We start from the raw sequence: 19348 nt of genomic DNA, 5'->3' as shown, positions 1-19348 counted from the left end.
AGAGGCATCGGCTTGAGCTCAGGGGTTGGCGACCAGCCTGAGCAACATGGTGAAACCCCTTCTCTACCAAAAGTCCGAAAACGTTAGCTGGGCGTGGTGGTGCCACCTGTGGTCCCAGCTCCTGCGGACACTGAGGCGGGGTGATCGCTTGAGCAGCGAGGTGGAGGCTGCAGTGAGCCGAGATCGCATCTCTGCACTCCAGCCGGGGTGACACGCTGGGACCCCCCCTCTCCAACGAACAACAAAAGGGACACGGACTGAAATAGAAAGACGCAATGCAGGAAAGGCAGGAAGGGGAGATGACCAAAGATGACAGGGGAAGGAGCAGGGCATGGAAGGGGTGCCAGGAGGATGGAGGGAGCAGTGCTTTGGGGAGAGAGAGCAGGACTGCAGGGTGAGGGCCCACGGATGACCAGCTTAGAGAACCACGTTAGAGAGGACAGAACAGTGAGGGCGTGAAAGAGTGCACAGCAATAGGCAGTCCGCGCCCAGGCCCGGGAGGGAAAGAGAAATGGGCGAGTGGCTGGGGGAGGGGTGGGAAAGGTGGAGGACAGATCTGAAAAGACTCCAAGGGAGGGGAACGATGGGTGTGGCCAAGACTCTGACCTAGACCTCACCCTGCTCCCCACCCTCGGCCGCTTCGGTCCCAGTGGTTTCTTCCTCCAGTTAGGAGCCTTGACGCCGGAGGGGATAGTGGTAGGTGGGGAGGATGAGTGCAGAGGGTTCAGGCTGGGAGTCATGTCGGGTTGGAATGGGGGCTGTTGGGGAGCCACGCTCAAAAGCCGGGTTTCTGTAGCGGGGCAGTCAGAGAACCGGGACAGTGAAGGGGATGCTGAAGGGGGCGACTCTCAGGGATCGAGACAGGGACCCCGCAGGTGGGATCGACCAGGGAGACAGAAAAAAAGAGAGCAGCGGGTGGAGGCGAAAGCAGGGCCCAGCAGAGAGTACTTTGGACAGAACCCGGACGCGGGGCACCCCGCAGCGTCCCAGACGCACCTGTTGGGAAGAAAGTAAGGGACATCCCGGTGTTCGAGGAAATCCAGTCCTGAGGGGCTGACTCTGACTCTTGGGATTCGGAGCCACCACCTCCTCCCTAGCGGCGGCCAAAACCCGGCAAGTGAGGGGGCGTGACCCTGGTGCTCAGGTTTCTTCCTCCTCACCTGGGCAAGGAGGGGTGGGGGCCGCGACTTCCGGTTCAGGTGAGTGTCCCTTCGGTGACGTCAGGTCACCCTCGGCCGCCCCTCCGGTCTCGCCTCCCCCTGCCGCGCTCCCGTTGCCAGCAGGCCGCGCCCCCGACGCCCTACATATACTCAGGTACGTCCCACCTGTCCGCCTGCACCTGCCGGCTCACCTCCGAGCCGCCTCTGCCGCGCAGCGCAGCCTCGGCGGACAGCTCAGGAAACTTTGGGACTTGCCGGAGCCCGGAACCGCGCCCAGACGGCCCCTCCACCTTTTGTTTGGCTAGGGTCGCCGAGAGCGCCGGAGGGAACCGCCTGGCCTTCGGGGACCGCTTTTGTCTGGAACCATCTCCCGGCGTAGCCTGTTCCTCTCTGCCGCGAGGCCATCGCGTCACTGGGGGGGTTGATTTGTGTGTCTTCGGTGACAAGATTTGCATTCACCTGGCCCAAACTCTTTTTGTCTTTTTGGGTGACTTGAAAACTCCACCTTAAGTTTTCCTTTGTGGAGCTGCCCCCCCAAGTGTCGTCTGTTTTACTGTAGAGTCTCCTGCCCGGCGCCCCCAGTGTTTTCTGAGGGCGGAAATGGCCAATTCGGGCCTGCAGCTGCTGGGCTTCTCTATGGCTCTGCTGGGCTGGGTGGGTCTGGTGGCCTGCACCGCCATCCCACAGTGGCAGATGAGCTCGTATGCGGGCGACAACATCATCACGGCCCAGGCCATGTACAAGGGGCTGTGGATGGACTGCGTCACGCAGAGCACTGGGATGATGAGCTGCAAAATGTACGACTCGGTGCTCGCCTTGTCCGGTAAGGCCACGGGCCCGACGGGGCGGACGCGCCCCGTACCCAGGTGGATGGGGTGTCGCTCGTGGTAGGGCCGAGGCCCCACGGCTGGGCGCTCTGGGTTGTCGGGCAGCTGCGGGGCGAGGAAGTGGTCGGGTGGGGGCGGCGGGGCTGGGCATGAGCGGGCTGGGGTTCTGGCTGCACGTGGCGCGCACCTCGGCCGCCCGCGGTCCTCTTCCGTCCCCAACACAGCCTCCTACCCGGCGTGGAGCATTGGTGCTTAGGCCAGGGCCTTCCCCTCTCCGATCCCTGGGCAGTCTACTGCCTCCGTCACCTCCCGCCCTTTTCTCAAAAACGGGCCAGGGGGCGCCGAGGGCCACAGGGCGGTGCGGCTGTTCCCAGTGGGCCGCCGCCTGCGGCCTCCAATCTTATCGGCCGATTAGCCGAAGCCACAAACCCGGTGGCCTCGATAGCGGGCTCAGAGCGAGGACGCCGGCCGGCTTGTGCGCTGCGCGGGGCTCGGGCCACCGTCTCCGCTGCATTTCGCTGCCCCCTTTCACCCTTCCCCCTATCCAGGGCAGTTTCACCGAAACCCTGGTGCCCCGGGCGGATCCTGGAGCCGAGAGGGCGGGGCGGGAGCAGGAAAGCCGCGCTGTCGGGAGGGGCGGGGACCTGCCCGCTGAGCCCAGGCCTTGGACACCTGGGGCCCCTGCGGTAGAGAAGGGCGCCGGCCAGTTGAGGTCCAGGGTTTAGTGGGCGCGGCCAGCGGCACGAAGGCTGGAGCTGCCTGAGGGCCACCCGCAATTTCCAGCAGTGACAGCGCCCCTTCCCGTCGCCCGCAGCGGCCATGCAGGCCACTCGAGCCCTAATGGTGGTCTCCCTGGTGCTGGGCTTCCTGGCCATGTTTGTGGCCACGATGGGCATGAAGTGCACGCGCTGTGGGGGAGACGACAAAGTGAAGAAGGCCCGTATAGCCATGGGTGGAGGCATAATTTTCGTCGTGGCAGGTGAGCCCCAGGATTCTTTCCCTTCTGGGAGGCAAAAGGCTGGGCAAGGTGCTGGTTTAGGGCCTCACCATACCCGAACCCTCATTCTCTCTCCAGGTCTTGCCGCCTTGGTAGCTTGTTCCTGGTATGGCCATCAGATTGTCACAGACTTTTATAACCCTTTGATTCCTACCAACATTAAGTAAGTCTGGGAGCTCTCCCTCCTAAGGGGACAGGTCTGGGGCCCTGGGATAGGGAGGGCAGAGGCAGGCCAGGGTTTCTAATCCCCTACCCGCTGCCTTCTCTTCGCAGGTATGAGTTTGGCCCTGCCATCTTTATTGGCTGGGCAGGGTCTGCCCTGGTCATCTTGGGAGGTGCACTGCTCTCCTGTTCCTGTCCTGGGAATGAGAGCAAGACTGGGTACCCTGCACCCCGCTCTTACCCTAAGCCCAACTCTGCCAAGGAGTACGTGTGACCTGGAATCTCCTCCTATGACCTGTGACCTCCTATCCCCAGCCTGACAGGCTATGGGTGTGTCTGGATGCCCTAAAGGGCCTGGGGCTAGGGTCAGCCTGTGGGCAGGGTGCAGGACAAAAGGCTCCTGGTCACTCCTGGTACTCCATGTACAGTCCTGTGGGGGGATTGGTAGGAGAGACAAAAAGAGGGAGAGTGTGCTTTTTGTACAGTAATAAAAAATACGTTTTGGGAAGTAGGCTTTTTTTCCTTCAGGGCCTCTGCTTTCCTCCCATCTGGATCCTTGCAGGGAGCTTGAAACCTTAAGTACACTGCAGTTCAGAAAACACAGAGAGCACCCCAGAGGCTTGCATGGCCATTCCTGGCCCCCACTGACTCCACTGACAATTGACTAAAAGAGGCAGGTACTTGTATCTCGACATTCATTCCTGCCCCCCTCTTAAATAGCTGCCACTATGTTTTTTAATTAAAAAAATATTTTATTAGGCATGGGGGTGTTCTACTGTCTCACGTTACCCCATGTCTTCATCCTACCTTCAGTCCTGATGAGACACTGCTTCCTGGCTCATGAGGTGGGGCTCCATAGACAAGGGGAACGAAGGTGGGGCAGGGATAAGGTAAGGCCAACACAAACAACAGAGATGGTTCTGGGCCCAAAGTCTTCCTGTGCCCCTTCCAATTACTGTCTAATAAAATTTGGCCAGTCAGATATCTAGGTCATCATCTGGGTCTTCTTGGTCCAGGTCATCATAAGCATCTGGCTCATAGAAGATGTGGCTGGTAGCCTGGCTTGGCCTAGGCCGCAGTAGAGCCTCCTGTCTGAGAAGGGAAGATTTGGTGCTGGTAAGGGTGGCTAACAGGTCCTGTCTCAATACTTTCTTCCAAGTGACTGTGACTCACTCAGGCAACCCCTCTTAGGCCTCTGTGTCATTTTCTTGGTCCAAGTCCCTTTCTCTGACCTCCAGATTAAAGCTAAAACACCACTCCATACTGGGATAGATATACTAGTACTGCTCCTGCTCTCCTAATAAGTTCCTAGCAGCTTGAGGGCAAGAATCTTGTAGTCTTGCTTCATCCACCACATACTGGGCACAGAACAGCAGGCATGTGCTAAGCCCTTGTTAACCAGCCTTTGCCACGCCCATATAGCTTTCTGTCCTCCTAGCACTGTTGCCTAGGGATAGGGCCACTTCCTAAGGGTCTGGTCTGACTCAGCCCAGGCCCAGGATGCTCTGGGGACAACTGGAGCTGTGACCCAAGGACCTTAGGGAGAGGTAAGAGACAGAAAGGCCCTCTGCCATTGTATGGGGTATATATGGTGGATAAAGAACTTGGACTTGTCTCTGGACTTCAGCCCCTATAAAGTCTGAGGTTAATCAATAACCTGCTGTCGCCCCACCTCTCCGCAGCCCAGATGCTGGGCTCTATGTATGGATCCACATACCCAAGTCCCAACCTTACTTTTCAGAGCTGAACTGGAAGGGCAGGGTCAGGCTATCTCTGGCTTCTCTCTCTTTCTTGGACAGGTGAAGGTTAAAGGTCAAATGAGCCATGGGATCCACCTGTAGGTACAAAGGATGCTGCCACTCTGCCCCATCCCCAGAATCCCTGACCCCACCCCCAACCTCTGTAGCTTTTATTCTCTCCCCGTTTACCAGACCCTAAAATAGGGTTCTGGCATTCTTAGATACCAGGGGTATATGAGGATCTGATTGGGGCTGGAACTCTTTGGAGGGTCCCTCTTGGAGATGCAGGCTGAAGTCTGGAAGGATGGAGAACCACTGAGTCTGGAGAGAAGAAAGAAAAGAATTTTTTTCATCTTATTGAAGAAACTAGAAAGGATCTAGCACTTCACATCTTCTGCCCCCAATCACCTATTTAACTGACTGCTTTCAGCCCATGCCCTCAACTTTTTCTTTACTTTTTTTTTTGAGACAGGTCTGGCTCTGTGGCCCAGGCTGGAGTGCAATGGCACCATCTTGGCTCACTGCAACCTCTGGTCTCCCAGGTTCCAGTGATTCTCCTCCCTCAGCCTCCTGAGTAGCTGGGATTATAGGCACATGCTACCACACCCAGCTAACTTTTGTATTTTTAGTAGAAATGGGGTTTTGCTACGTTGGCCAGCTGGTCTCGAACTCCTGACCTCAGGTGATCTGCCCACCTCGGCTTCCCAAAGTGCTGGGATTACAGGTGCGAGCCATCGTGCCCAGCCTCTATTTTATTTTCAAAAGTGAAAGCAAGTTTATTAAGGAAGTAAAGGAATAAAAGAATGGCTACTCCTTAGGCAGAGCAGCCCCACATACTCTTTTTTTGAGATGGAGTCTCACTCTGTCACCCAAGCTGGAGTGCAGTGGCATGATCTTGGCTAATCTCAACTTCTGCCTCCCAGGTTCAAGTGATTCTTCCACCTCAGCCTCCTGAGTAGCTGGGACTATAGGTGCCCACCACTATGACTGGTTAATTTTTGTATTTTTGGTAGAGATGGAATTTTGTCATGTTGGTGAGGTTGGTCTTGAACTCCTGACCTCAGGTGATCTGCCTGCCTCCGCCCCCCAAAGTGCTGGGATTACAGACATGAGTCACCGTGCCCAGCAAAACAGTCTTCTTATACCCCTTTGTTGAGGCTGGGAATGGGGTCAGACTTAACGAATCACTGGAACCTGGGAGACCAGGGGTTGCAGTAAGCCGAGATTGTGCCATTGCACTCTAGCCTGGGCCACAGAGCCAGACCCTGTCTCAAAAAAAACACAAACCTCTGCCTGATCTGGCTTTCCAGCCTGAAAAATGGTGATAACAAAACAATCCACCTTATACCATAGCTGTGAAAATTAAATGAGGTAAGTGATAGAAACACAGAGAAATACCCAATCAGCATTTTTTACAAAATGTCTCCTTGAGGGCTGGGTGCAGTGGCTCATGTCTATAATCCTAGCACTTTGGGAGGCTGAGGTGGGAGGATAACTTGAGCCCAGGAGTTTGAGACTACCCTGGGCAACACAGTGAGACCCTATCTCTAAAACAATTTGTTTTTAAAGTCTCCTTGAAACATCAGCTTTTTCATTGTTCTTCTCATCATGCCACCCTTTTCTCTGCCCCCGACTTCTAGTCCTTTCGTGTTGGTTCTTCTGACCTGATCAGTTGGGTGCTGTTGGGGCCTCCGACACAAGATGCGGGCTGAAGCCTGGCCCATTGTACCGCCCAGGGTCACTTCAGTCTGAGCGAGGCTGCTGAGAGCTCCCATGGGGCCTGGTCCATGAAGCTCTTCGTGTAGCAAGCCCAGCACATGCACCTTCCCCACTGGGGAGCCGTCACCTAGAGAAGGACAAGAAACACAGGATAGTAGGGAACATTCAGATTGGTGGCCTGGGATAAACTGTGTAGAGAAAAGGACAGAGGCCCACATTCTATCACAGTGCTGCCAAAATCCTGACTTCCCTTGGCCAATCTCACTGCGGTGCTCTGAACCTTCTCCAGCCCATACCTTAATATACTCTATTATCCAAATGTAAACCTGATCAAGACACCACTCTAACTCCAATCCTTTAGCAGCTCCTCAGCCTTCAGGATGGAATGAACACTTTCAGCAGGTGTGTCCACTAACTTTCCAGCCTCATCTCTTACACATGGAAATACTTACAGTTTCTGGAACTTCCCAAGATCTCAGTCAGTGCCTTCAACTTTCTCCCTCCCCTTTTGGGAGCATTAAGAGTGTGTCAGGCACTATGCTAAACGCTTTAACACAATGTTTGGATCCTTACCAGGTGCAGCAATGAGAGATCAAGCAACTTAATACAAAGCTGGGCTTCTGCCTCCTAAGTCCATTTGAGTACCTACAGTGCATTTTTAGGTCAAACCATATAAAATTGATGATATTTGATTAATTTTTTTTTGACATGAAGTCTTTCATCTCACTGCAGTGCAGTAGCACTATTTCGGCTCACTGTGACCTCTGCCTCCCAGGTTCAAGTGATTCTTCTGCCTCAGCCTCCTGAGTAGCTAGGATTACAGGTGTGCACCACTACCCCTGGCTATTTTTTAGTATTTTTAGTAGGACGGGGGTTTCACCATGTTGGGCAGACTGGTCTCCAACTCCTCACCTCAAGTGATCCATCTGCCTTGACCTCCCCAAGTGCTAGGATCATAGGCATGAGTCACTATGCCCAGCTAATATTTGACAATTTTGTGACCTACGAAATGGCAATTTAGGGCGCAAGCACAGGCACCGCTGCCTCAGGCAGCTCCCAGGCTCCTCACCTGTGCACTGCCAAAAAAAGAAACGGCAACATAGTGGTTCATCCTAATACTTCCCCTGTATCTTCCCCCATTTACAGAGGAAAAGTGAAGCAATGGGAAATCAAGCAACTTAATATGAAGCTGGGCATCTGACTCCTAAGTCCATTTGAGTACCCACAGTGCCCTTGAGAGCTAGTCCCAGTGCCCCTGCCCAGCAAAATTTGCCTGGCTAACCTCTTGCTCTTCAAAACTACCCTTCTTTAAGGTATCCTGTGCATGTCCTATATCACTGTGGCCTTTAACAAACCATCTTGTTTACGTATCTCCATCTTTTATGGGACTTTGAGCTCCTGGAAGGCAAGGATCCAGCTATAGTTAGTCTTTATTTTGCCATCATCTAGAATTGTACCTGACACATTGTATGTATATACTATTTGTTAAATAAATAAATGAGTGAAGGAAACAAGTAAATAAAAAAAAAGAACTTGAAGGAAAAAAAAAAAAGCAAATGGTAGATGGCATTACAGAGAAGTAAACAAACAGACAAAAGGTCAAAAAGATGAAAAAAGGTCTGACTGAAAAATCCAGATGTTTCTTCTAGGGTGGAAAGGAAAAGGGGCACACTCCTTGGCAGAGGGAAAAGTATGAGGGGAAACAATGAAGGAGGAGTCTCACCAGGAGGACAGGAGTCCTGATAGCTCACTGCATGCAGGGTCTGGCAGAGTGTGGCACAGGGAAGATGAAGCAACAGCCAGCTGAGTGAATCGAGAGCAATGGTGACAGGACCAAGATCTGTCCTCTTGCACATGGCTCTCAAGGCTCCCAGTGGTCCCCCAGGAAGGGCCTCCCCAGTTTTTGACCAGTTGAGAGGGTCTCTGAAGAAGTCATGGTAAACCAGCCTGCAAAGGGAAAACAGGAGACAGCATAAGATTGTCCCTTCCCCCCAGAGGATCAGAAATTTCATCTTCTGATCTTCGTGGCTCTGTTTTCTCAATTTTCATGAACATCCTTAATATTAGTAAAAGGTAATTACTGAAATAATATAGTGATTGAGAGCACAGATTTTGGTGTCTGACAGCCTGAGCTCCAAGCTTGGCTTTGCTACTTGGCCAAAGTCAGCTAACTGGTAAGTTACTTTCTAAGACTGTTGTTTCATTGGTAAAATGGAGATGCCAAACTCAAAGCATTCAGCACAGTGCTTGACACATACTATATGCTTGATAAATGCCAATTATTACCATTATCAAGTATTTCCTGAGGGGGCACCTAATTTTTTTTTTTTGAGATGGAGTTTCTCTCTTGTTGCCCAGGCTGGATTGCAATGGAGCAATCTTGGCTCACAGCAACCTCTGCCTCCCAGGTTCAAGCGATTCCCCTGCCTCAGCCCCTCAAAGTAGATGGGATTACAGGCACAACCCATCACATCCAGCTAATTTTTGCATATTTAGTAGAGATGGAGTTTCTCCACATTGGTCAGGCTGGTCTCAAACTCCTGACCTCAGGTGATCCACCTGCCTTGTCCTCCCAAAGTGCTGGGATTACAGGTGTGAGCCACCGTGCCCGGCCCTAATTTATCACTATGGTTAAATAAAGAGAAAGCAGAGGACATGAGACTTGGTTCCTGCCTGTAGAACAGCTTAAAGAAAGTCAAGAATTAAGTCATGGAATACCAACTACAAAAAAAGAAATCATAATAACAGCTCAGGAAAGGGAGACTGGCATAGGCTAGAAATCCTGGGAAAGCTTTGTAGTAGCAGAACTTTTTTTCCAGATCCCTCTTTTCTATTTTCTGGTTTTCTTGTAGAATGCCAACTTAACCTACACCACCACCTCTATCACAACAATGGCTGATACAAAACTAGGAGCTCAACAATAGATGTAAACTACTATTTTTATCCACTGAGTTGCCCTGACTAGGAAGTAAAGAGCATCCTACTAATGATTCTTAATGTCTCCTGATCAGGCATGGGGCTGGATTTAGGTATTTCCTTATCTCTATACTTTCTTCTCCCCCACATTGGTCAATAAATCCTGGATATTCTACCCACTAAAGTCCTTAACATTTGTTCTAAACTTTCCATCGCTACTGCCAATTCCTTAAGCCAGGCCTCTATTACTTCCTACCATTATTCCCTAAAATTCGTTAGGGAGATGTGTCTTATTCACTGCTGTCTCCAGTATCTTGTATAGCACGTAGTTTACGGTTGGTGCTCAGTACACATGGACCTTAATGAGCCAACCTGGATTAAGAAATTACTACAATAGCCTTCTCACAAGTTCTCCCAGTCTCCAGGCTATTTCTCTCTCAACTTCTATGATCTTTCCTTTGGATTCCCCAAATACTCATCATTCCTCTTACTAATTCTTGTGTCCTTAAAGACCCATATCCGTTTCTTAAATGAATATTTAAGAAACTGCCACTATATACCAGGTTCTGCGCTTGTTGTAAACAAATTTCTTTAGCAAAAGAGGTCTCAAATCTAATCAAATCTCTTCCAACTTGTACTTACCGATTGTTGATATCAGAGTCAAAACCTTCACGAAACTCTTCCTCGCTTACTTCACAGCCCAAGATATGCACTTGCTCCCCACTAAGGTAGAGATGAGGGGGGACTGTCAGAGTGGGCACAGGATCCCTATCCAGGTAGGCCGGGGAGACACCATGGGATACTCACCATAGGGCAGATTTCTTGACAAGCGCCTTCAAGAGACTGCGCCCCTCCCACTCCACGGAATCTGCAGAGCGAGAGACGAATAAAGTGTGAGAGCGACGGATGGAGAGCCCGTCGCGATCTCCACACTTAGCCTGTGACCCATGGCCCTTCCTCCCCACTTCCGTCCCCTCAGCCAGGTCCAGAACCCCCCAGTGCCTCTGGCTCTCACCCCGAAGCAGCACCAGGCCACCCAGAGCCAACAGCGAGTCCAACATCTCCAACTTGCGTCAGGTCCCTGCTCTGGCGCCCTCTGATAGCGTCATAACCTACTGTCCCAACCCTGGGGTGAAAGGGGCGGGGCATTCAGGCGTCCTCCCACCATTGAGACCTAACAGTTCTGGAGAGGCGATTATGTTCAATATTCCCAGGGGGACGCCCCTCCCTGAGCCTTGGCGCACAGTCGTAGGTACAACGACCCGGTCTACATTTTCACTGTGACCGGGGTGGGAAAGAGCAATTGGGGCAGTTGTCAGTGGGAGGAAGAAGGGAAGCCACAAGCCCCCCCGCGAGGGCCCTAACCGAGGGGCCAAGTGATGTCACTCCGCCCCGCCCACGCAGTTTGAGGCGGGACCTGCTTTGCCTCAGGCCCCTCCCTGTGGACACCTTCCGCGCGTGCGCAATACTGCAGCCTCGTTCGGAAAGCTCCTGGCGTCCCTTATACCTACCCCCAGAGACCGCGTAGGGGGAACTTAGTCCTGGTGAAGCGAATACACGTCACCACCGGAAGTAGTGTCAAAGGGGAAGAGGAGGGGGAAGACGGGAGGAGGGAGTCCTTTGGGCGGTAAAATGGCGCCTGTCAGAGTGGGAAACCCAGCTGCAGAGGCTGCAGCCCCGCTCCCCAGGGGCTAAAGGACCCCCCGAGCTCGGGGAGGGGGAGGCCGCTCCGGCCCAGCGCTCCGCGCCCTTCGGCTCCCCCTCCCCCTCCCCCTCCTTCTCTGCTCCGCTCTGCAGGCCTGTTCTCCGTTGCGGCCCTTAGCGCGCCGCTGCCCCCGCCTGCTCCGTTCCTGCGGGTAGCCCCCTAGCGCGCCTGCGCAGCGGGCCACTCTCCGCTTTTTCCCCTTCCCCTCCCCCTCCCTTTTCCCTCCCTCCCTTTTCCTTGGCCCCCTCCCCCATTGCCCCCTCCCCCAATTATCCTTTCCCTTCTCTTCTGGTCTCGGAGGACCCCATCCTAGCCCAACCTGTCTCGGCCGGCAACCTCCCCGAAGCCGTGGGTGCCACTCCCAGCCCATGTGGGCCCCCGCGGGCTGCCCACGCCTATCCCCCAGCTCCCGGTTCCGCTGGGCTTTTCCTTAGCCCGCGGTGGCTTTCTGAGCCGCCCGCTCCGTGCCCCTCTCTGCAGCCTCTCCTGCAACTCGGGGCCCCCGTTCCCCCTCCCGGCGGCGGGGGGGCTGCCCCCGGGGGGCTGGCGGAGCTGGGCCGCGGGGGCCCCGGGGCCGGCGGTGCCGGGGTCGTCGGGATGATGCGGACGCAGTGTCTGCTGGGGCTGCGCACGTTCGTGGCCTTCGCCGCCAAGCTCTGGAGCTTCTTCATTTACCTTTTGCGGAGGCAGATCCGCACGGTGAGCCTGGGTGGGCGCTGGCGGTGTTGGGGACCTCTGTCCGCGGTGCTCACGGGTTTTCAGTGTGTCGGGCCTCTGTTTGGGCCTAGGAAGGGAGTCCTGGCAGGGGCTTTTCTCGCCAGAGAATTAGGGAACCCTAAGCGGGGCTTGGGCTGGGGAGGAGGGAGACCCTTGTAATAGAACGAAGACCTTGGGGGTTTTGATGGGGCTACATGGGACAGGATTTGGCAACTCTTGGGGGCTAAGGTGGTGGGTGGGGCGCTCTTTAAGAAAGCGGGAGTTGCTAAAGAAACCCAGAGGCGCGGAACACCTGTTTGATGGCAGCCAGATCTGTTGATGTGGGCTGGTGAAAGACCCTATTTGGAACCTCAGTGTGTGTTTAGTCCCATAACAAGGCAGAGACCGACTCGTGTGTCAAGGATGGAGGTGGGTGTGAGTGCATATGTTACAAACAGGGACTGGAACTTGGGAAAACCCTGGGTGTGAAGGAGAAACCCCTGCTGTTCCCATTAAGAGAACTCCAAAAAGGCTGTGAAAATGTATTTCATAGTGTGAATATTGGTATCTGGATTTCAGGACTAAAGCAGATGTTTTAATGATGGGCCTCTTTAATTGTGGGAGGGAGTTCAGGGTGGGTGCTGTGCCCACCATTAAAGTCTGGGTGTCCCTGTCAGAGGGCAGCGTTGGTCAGTTGTAGGGCTTGAATCTGAGGGCATGTGTGCTTCTCCAGGAGACCCTAGCATTCTGAGGGTTACTGTCTGGATGTACCCAAACATCTCTGGGTTCCTTTCCCCTTAGCTTTTCTCCAAGGTCAGAGCTCCTTCAGCTAACAGCACCTAATGAATATGTTCTTGTGGTCTCATCACCACCAGGGAGAATCCTCGGAAAGAGTGTGGGGAGCATTTAGTAAGCAGGGTCAGAGGTTCTGGCCTGTACTTTGGTCTGTACTCCTTAGCATACCTCAATACAGTTTGAAAGAATAAAACTAGGTTGGGGTGACCTGGGGTCCAGGAAATTTCCAGAAAGCCCTGAGTGGTAGTGGTGGTTGACTTAACTGATTTGGGAGAATGGGTCTGGCCTTGGGTTCATTCTCTCCTTTACCAGTCTACTTCCACTTCCTGATTTAGGGTTCGAACAGTTCAGGATGGTTGTGGCTCTAGGCAGCAGCGCTATTCCCCTGAGACAAGAGCTAGGAGCCAAGAAAATAGGGTCATAGCTGCAGAGATCTGTGTGGGCTTAGCTCCTGGGGTTTTCTTTTCTGAGACAGAGTCTCCCTCTTTCACCCAGGCTGGAGTGCAGTGGCACGATCTTGGCTCACTGCAACCTCCACCTCTTGGGTTCAAGTGATTCTCCTGCTTCAGCCTCCTGAGTAGCTGGGATTACAGGTGCCCACCACCACACCTGGCTAATTTTTTGTATGTTTAGTAGAGATGGGGTTTCACCATGTTGGCTAGGCTGGTCTAGAACTCCTGACCTCAAGTGATCCATCTGCCTTGGCCTCCTAAAGTACTTAGATTGAGCCACTGTGCCTGGCCTCCTGGGTTTTTTTTTTTTTTAATGGGTTGACTGCTTTTTCTCTGTGACCTTCTCGCTCTAACACATCAGTTTTCTGGGCACATGGAGTGGTGCTTCAGCTCATCCACAGGTTAGTTATTTCCAGAATTCCTCTCTTTTGGGCAGCACTGACTCCACAGCCTTTTGTCCTCCCCTCCCATCCAATCTGGTTTCTTTCCCCACCCCCTTTCTGGCAGATGCTTGGAGCATTCCCTACATGCCCAGCATATGCAACCCGAGATAGCAAGGCTGGACACCCGAGCTGTTTCAGACCTCATCATGGCCCAGGGAGAAAAGAAGGGCAGATCTTGACTGACAGGGAGCCCTTTGGTTTACAAGGGAGAGCCTGGTTCTTGTGTGCCTTGGGCCCTAGGGATGCACTGAGGAGGGTTTCTGCCTTTGAGGAAAAGTGTGGAGGAGGGAATTGCCAGGCTTTGCATGGGGTGATTTGTGTATTGGGAAATAGGAGTCCCTAAGGAAAGCTTGGAGAAGCAGAGCTGGAAGGCCGAGGTAGTGACGTCCTTGTCCCTTATTCACCTCTCACTTACAGCCCTGAGTTCACTCTGGCCTCCAAACCCTGCCAGTCAGCCTGGGAGGGGCTATCCAGTGTTCTTTGCCTCACTCTGGGTACCAGGATAAGGAGGCTGTTCAGAGGGCTGAGGTTCTCTGAACTTGTGACTTGGCTAGGAGAGACAGAAGTGGACAGGTGGCTGGTTAAAATAGGCGTGGTGGCTTCTAGCCAGGGGAACTTAGTTGACCTGACAACCTCTGGATTCCCTCATTCTATATTCCCATTAAAGACCCAGGGATCTCCTCCCCTGACTCTTACTTCCTGTGCACTAGGGAATCTGAGGCTGTTAGTTTCCAATGTGAAATGATGATAGTTGCTACAAATAATTCTTGGGGTGAAGGTTGTGTTGCGGGGGCAGGTCGTGTGTTTCTTTGTTCAGTGTAGCAGGATAATATCATAGTTAGGAGGGCAGGGTTGACCGGGTGTGGTGGCTCATGCCTGTAATCCCAGCACTTTGGGAGGCTGAGGCAGGTGGATCATGAGGTCAGAAGTTCTAGACCAGCATGGCCAATATGGTGAAACCCTATCTCTACTAAAAATACAAAAATGAGCTGGGCATGGTGGTGGACACTTGTAGTACCAGTTGCTTGGGAGGCTGAAGCAGGTGAATCACTTGAACCTGGGAGGCAGAGGTTGCAGTGAGCCGAGATCATGCCAATGTACTCCAGCCTGAGCAACAGAGCAAGACTGTCTTTAAAAAAATATCCAAAAACAAAAACAAAAAAGAGGGCAGGATCTTGGGTTGGACTGCATTGGTACAATGCTGGTTCTATCACTTCATTGATTCTACTAATATTAACTAACCACCTTTGCTACAGTGTTCTAGGCACTGGGAATACAGCCATGATCTAGATAAAATCATGTTCTCATAGAGTTTTCGTTTTAATCAGGGAGACCTAGCTGTGTAGCCTCGGTTTCTTTACCTTAAAACAGGGATAATAGTAGTATCAGGGTTGTTTTGAGGATTCAATGAAATAATCCTAAGTCACATACCCAGTACCTGTGGTAAATGTTCAGTCTGTGCTACCTGTTACTGTTACTGAGGAAGACTTCCTTGTCAAGGGTTCCAATCCTCTTTTGTGCCATTTCTAGGTAATTCAGTACCAAACTGTTCGATATGATATCCTACCCTTATCTCCTGTGTCCCGGAATCGGCTAGGTAAGTATGTGTTGGGGAGCCTCCTTTAAGGTGAAATGGGGGCCAGCTCTGGGCCAGAGGTTTGTCAATATTATTCCTTCTCATTGTGGTTCAGCCCAGGTGAAGAGGAAGATCCTGGTGCTGGATCTGGATGAGACACTTATTCACTCCCACCATGATGGGGTCCTGAGGCCCACAGTCCGGCCTGGAACACCTCCTGACTTCATCCTTAAGGTGTGTGTGGTGGTGGGGAGTGATGAAATGGTTTCATCTGTTACTCTGCCCAGACCTGTACTCCCTTTCCCAGTCCCAGAGTTTCCATCCCCTGGCACTGGTGTCAGCCTGGAGGAGGGAAGCAGGTGGGTGAGGTGTTTTCCAGGCTTCGGTTGTGGTGTTCAGGACTTCCCCCAGCCCATCTTGTTCCTCTATAGGTGGTAATAGACAAACATCCTGTCCGGTTTTTTGTACATAAGAGGCCTCATGTGGATTTCTTCTTGGAAGTGGTGAGTTGGGGGAGCTAAAGGGAGCTCTGTGATGAAGGAATGGTTTTAGGGTTCTGGGAATTCAGAGGATTTGGAGAAAAGGATGAGGAGAAATGGGTCAGAGCAGTTTTTGAGAGGGGAGGCTGTGGGATGTAGGGGAGTGGCTTTCAGTACTTGGGGTTCATTTGTTGCGCTGATGTAACTCTTCCACAGGCTTCTTTCTCTCTTGTTCTTTCATTTCCAAATCTTAAGAGTGTAGGATGCCTAACACTGAGTTTGGAGGTTTGGATTGGGGGTTCAGAATTTTGTGTCCTCAGAGACATCTGATGTCGATGGAAGGCCTTATGCTGTTGCCCTTCTGAAAGATAACTATGTCTAAAAGAATGATCACCTTGTATGGCTTCGTCCTCTCCCCCAATCTATTTCAGGTGAGCCAGTGGTACGAGCTGGTGGTGTTTACAGCAAGCATGGAGATCTATGGCTCTGCTGTGGCAGATAAACTGGACAATAGCAGAAGCATCCTCAAGAGGCGATACTATAGACAGGTAAGCTAGAATCCCAGTCTAAGAGTGTGGCTTGGGAGGGAGGCCACCAGGGAGGGATCTGGGTTTGAGGAAGTGATCCTGGAGAGGGTGTGGGGGAGGCCTATTACATAATCCCCTGTCCTCCAGCACTGCACTTTGGAGTTGGGCAGCTACATCAAGGACCTCTCTGTGGTCCACAGTGACCTCTCCAGCATTGTGATCCTGGATAACTCCCCAGGGGCTTACAGGAGCCATCCAGGTATGGGGAAGGGGGTGAGTCTGGCAGGACCAGAACATGGTTCTGAGAAGGTATTTTTGCAGGAGACCTGGGCCTTGGTCCCTGAGAGCTAGGATTCCCCTAGTTTATCCCTAGTTTGCTATAAGTCCAAATGCAAGTTATTTTCCTATTTCAAATGAGATATCATATATGTCCATTTCATAAGTCAGATTTCTCATATCATTTTTTTCTTTTTAAAAATTTATTTATTTTTTGAGATAGGGTCTTACTCTTTTGCCCAGGCTGGAATGCAGTGTCATGATCATAGCTCACTTACTGCAGCCTTGTTCTCCCAGATTTCTCATATCATTTTTTTCTTTTTTAAAATTTATTTATTTTTTGAGATAGAGTCTTACTCTGTTGCCCAGGCTGGAGTGCGGTGTCATAATCATAGCTCACTCACTGTGGCCTTGTTCTCCCAGGCTCAAGCGATCCTTCTGCCTCAGCCTTCTCAGTAGTTGGGACTATAGGTGTGTACCACCATGCCAAGCTAATTTTTTTATTTTTATTTTTATTTTTGAGATGGAATCTTGCACTGTTGCCCAGGCTGGTGTGCAGTGGTGTGATCTCAGCTCCCTGCAACCTCCACCTCCCGGGTTCAAGCGATACTCCTGCCTTAGCCTCTTGAGTAGCTGGGAGTATAAGTGCCCACCACCACACCCAGCTAATTTTTTGTATTTTTTTAAGTAGAAGCAGGGTTTCACCATGTTGGTCAGGCTGGTCTCAAACTCCTGACCTCGTGATTTGCTCACCTGGGTCTCCCAAAGTGCTGGGATTCCAGGCGTGAAACACCACACCCAGCCAATTTTTTGAGTTTTAGTAGAGATGAGATCTCGTTATGTTGCCCAGGGTGGACTCAAACTCCTGAGCTCAAGTGATCTTCCCATCTTGGCCTCTCAAAGTATTAGGATTACAGGTGTGAGCCACTGTGTCAGGCCAAGTGTGTTTCAAGTGAGGCACAATGGCAATAAGTTTGACTAGAAGCATCAATAAGTATGAGATCTGGTGATTAAAACTTGATTTTAGGCTGGGCGTGGTGGCTTGCGCCTCTTTTCATCAGCACTTTGGGAGGCTGAGTTGGGCGGATCACCAGAGGTCAGGAGTTCCAAACCAGCCTGGCCAACATGGTGAAATCCTATCTCTACTAAAAATACAAAAATTAGCCAGGTGTGGTGGCAGGCATCTGTAATCCCAGCTACCTGGAAGACTGAGGTAGGAGAATTGCTTAAACCCAGGAGGTGGGGGTTGCAGTTCATTGTGATTGCGCCATTGCACTCCAGCCTGGTGGAGAAGAGTGAGACTGAAGTCTTACAAAAAAAAAAAAAAAAAAAAAACCTTAATTTTATTTTGGAGTATAAATCAGGAAAGTTTTACTTAGGTTGTTGACTTCCGGTAGTGGGAGGTATATATTTTTAAATAATAATTCCTCCTTCTCTACAGTAAGAGAAAAACACCCAGTCTCTCTTCAATTCTGTTTCTTCTCTTCTGCATTTTCACCTACCTACCCTAGACAATGCCATCCCCATCAAATCCTGGTTCAGTGACCCCAGCGACACAGCCCTTCTCAACCTGCTCCCGATGCTGGATGCCCTCAGGTAAGGGAAGTGGGCTCTGGACCCTTGGATTTCTGAGGAAAGGAGGAGGTGGGAGATCCTAAGAGGGAATAAAAAACATTTGTCCTGTTTTACTTAGCTCTCTTCCCTTAAGAATTTAACATTTGGACCCAGGTCTTCTTACGTCAAAGCTCATCACTTTACCTAGTAGGCTGTGGGCAAATTGGACCTACCTAATCATGTGAATATGGTGATAATGTATGCCCCACCCCTCCAATGATGCATCTTATATTAGTGTTATGAGGGTATCAATATAAGGAGCTCTACCTATGCAAGTTATTGTCGTTGTCATCCTAGGTTCACTGCTGATGTCCGTTCCGTGCTGAGCCGAAACCTTCACCAACATAGGCTCTGGTGACAGCTGCTCCCCCTCCACCTGAGTTGGGGTGGGGGGGAAAGGGAGGGCTAGCCCTTGGGATGCCGTCTGATACCCTGTCCAATGTGAGGACTGCCTGGGCAGGGTCTGCCCGTCCCACCCCTCGCTGCCCTTGGGAGCTCTACACTCCACTTGGAGTCTGGATGGACACATGGGCTGGGAGCTCTGAAGCAGCCTCACTCTAACTTCGTGTTCACACTCCGTGGAAACCCCAGATTGGGACATAGGCGGAGGCCTAGGAGAGCTGAAACAGTGTTTGTGATGGAGAGGCAGGACTGGCCAGAGTGACAGACATACGGTGATCCAGGAGACTCAAAGAGAAGCCAAGTCAGCTTTGTTGTGATTTGATTTTTTTTAAACTCTTGTACAAAACTGATCTAATTCTTCACTCCTGCTCCAAGGGCTGGGCTGTGGGTGGGATACGGGGATTTTGGGCCACTGGTTTTTCCCTCAATTTGTCCCCCCTTTACTCTCGTATTTTTCTCTCCTTAGACTCCCTCAGACCTGTAACCAGCTTTGTCTTTTTTCCTTTCCTCTCTTTTAAACCATGCATTATAACTTTGAAACCAAAGCGGCCCTTAGGTCCTTCTCTGGGGTTTTGGGAAGTGAGGGGAGGGCACTTTATTCACATGCACCCTGTCTCCAGAGCAGTGGGCGAAGAGCCTACTGCTGGACTCGAGGGCACGGGGAAAGGTGCTGTTGAGCATGAGGATACAATAGTGAATGTGGACACCAGATGCTTTGGCGGGAAGGGCCGAGTGACAGGATGGGCGCACTGGTGTGGAGTGGAAGGATACCTTTGGAGCAGTAGGCTATTGAAGGCCGAAAGGAGAAACCTGGGCGGCCAAAGGGCGTAGAGCTAGAGAAACGTCGGGCTTCGATGGGAGCA

At 51.8% G+C, this 19348-nt stretch overlaps 3 protein-coding genes across 5 annotated transcripts; 2 read left to right on the top strand and 1 right to left on the bottom strand.

The window, feature by feature from the left end:
* Positions 1 to 642: 642 nt before the first annotated feature.
* Positions 643 to 3906, top strand: CLDN7 (claudin 7). Its single transcript, XM_035299804.3, has 5 exons — positions 643 to 1314; positions 1466 to 1983; positions 2802 to 2966; positions 3063 to 3147; positions 3258 to 3906. The coding sequence occupies exons 2-5, from the start codon at positions 1761 to 1763 to the stop codon at positions 3418 to 3420; spliced, it is 636 nt and encodes a 211-aa protein (XP_035155695.1). The 5' UTR covers positions 643 to 1314; positions 1466 to 1760; the 3' UTR covers positions 3421 to 3906.
* Positions 3878 to 10608, bottom strand: ELP5 (elongator acetyltransferase complex subunit 5). 2 transcript variants are annotated; one of them, XM_003732899.5, is made up of 8 exons: positions 10536 to 10608; positions 10328 to 10388; positions 10163 to 10243; positions 8328 to 8551; positions 6550 to 6731; positions 5111 to 5206; positions 4881 to 4981; positions 3878 to 4238 (listed from the first exon to the last, which is right to left on the bottom strand). In XM_003732899.5, exons 1-8 carry the CDS (start codon positions 10579 to 10581, stop codon positions 4124 to 4126), a joined length of 906 nt encoding a protein of 301 aa, XP_003732947.2. In that variant the 5' UTR covers positions 10582 to 10608; the 3' UTR covers positions 3878 to 4123. The 2 variants fall into 2 exon arrangements, with proteins under 2 accessions (XP_003732947.2, XP_035155688.1); XM_035299797.3 differs by lacking the exon at positions 10163 to 10243.
* A 527-nt stretch (positions 10609 to 11135) lies between these two features.
* Positions 11136 to 18835, top strand: CTDNEP1 (CTD nuclear envelope phosphatase 1). Of its 2 annotated transcripts, XM_008996618.5 has the most exons (9): positions 11136 to 11924; positions 15142 to 15208; positions 15303 to 15421; positions 15619 to 15690; positions 16098 to 16214; positions 16341 to 16452; positions 17981 to 18065; positions 18381 to 18437; positions 18675 to 18835. In XM_008996618.5, coding segments are annotated over exons 1-9 (732 nt in total). In that variant the 5' UTR covers positions 11136 to 11822; the 3' UTR covers positions 18676 to 18835. The 2 variants fall into 2 exon arrangements, with proteins under 2 accessions (XP_008994866.1, XP_002748022.1); XM_002747976.6 differs by lacking the exon at positions 18675 to 18835 and having other exon boundaries at positions 18381 to 18581.
* The last annotated feature ends 513 nt before the right edge of the window (positions 18836 to 19348 follow it).

The sequence above is a fragment of the Callithrix jacchus genome, chromosome 5 (assembly GCF_049354715.1).
Source record: "Callithrix jacchus isolate 240 chromosome 5, calJac240_pri, whole genome shotgun sequence".
Lineage (NCBI taxonomy): Eukaryota > Metazoa > Chordata > Mammalia > Primates > Cebidae > Callithrix > Callithrix jacchus.
The sequence above is the reverse complement of the archived record's forward strand: the minus strand, read 5'-3'. Positions and strand labels throughout refer to the sequence as shown.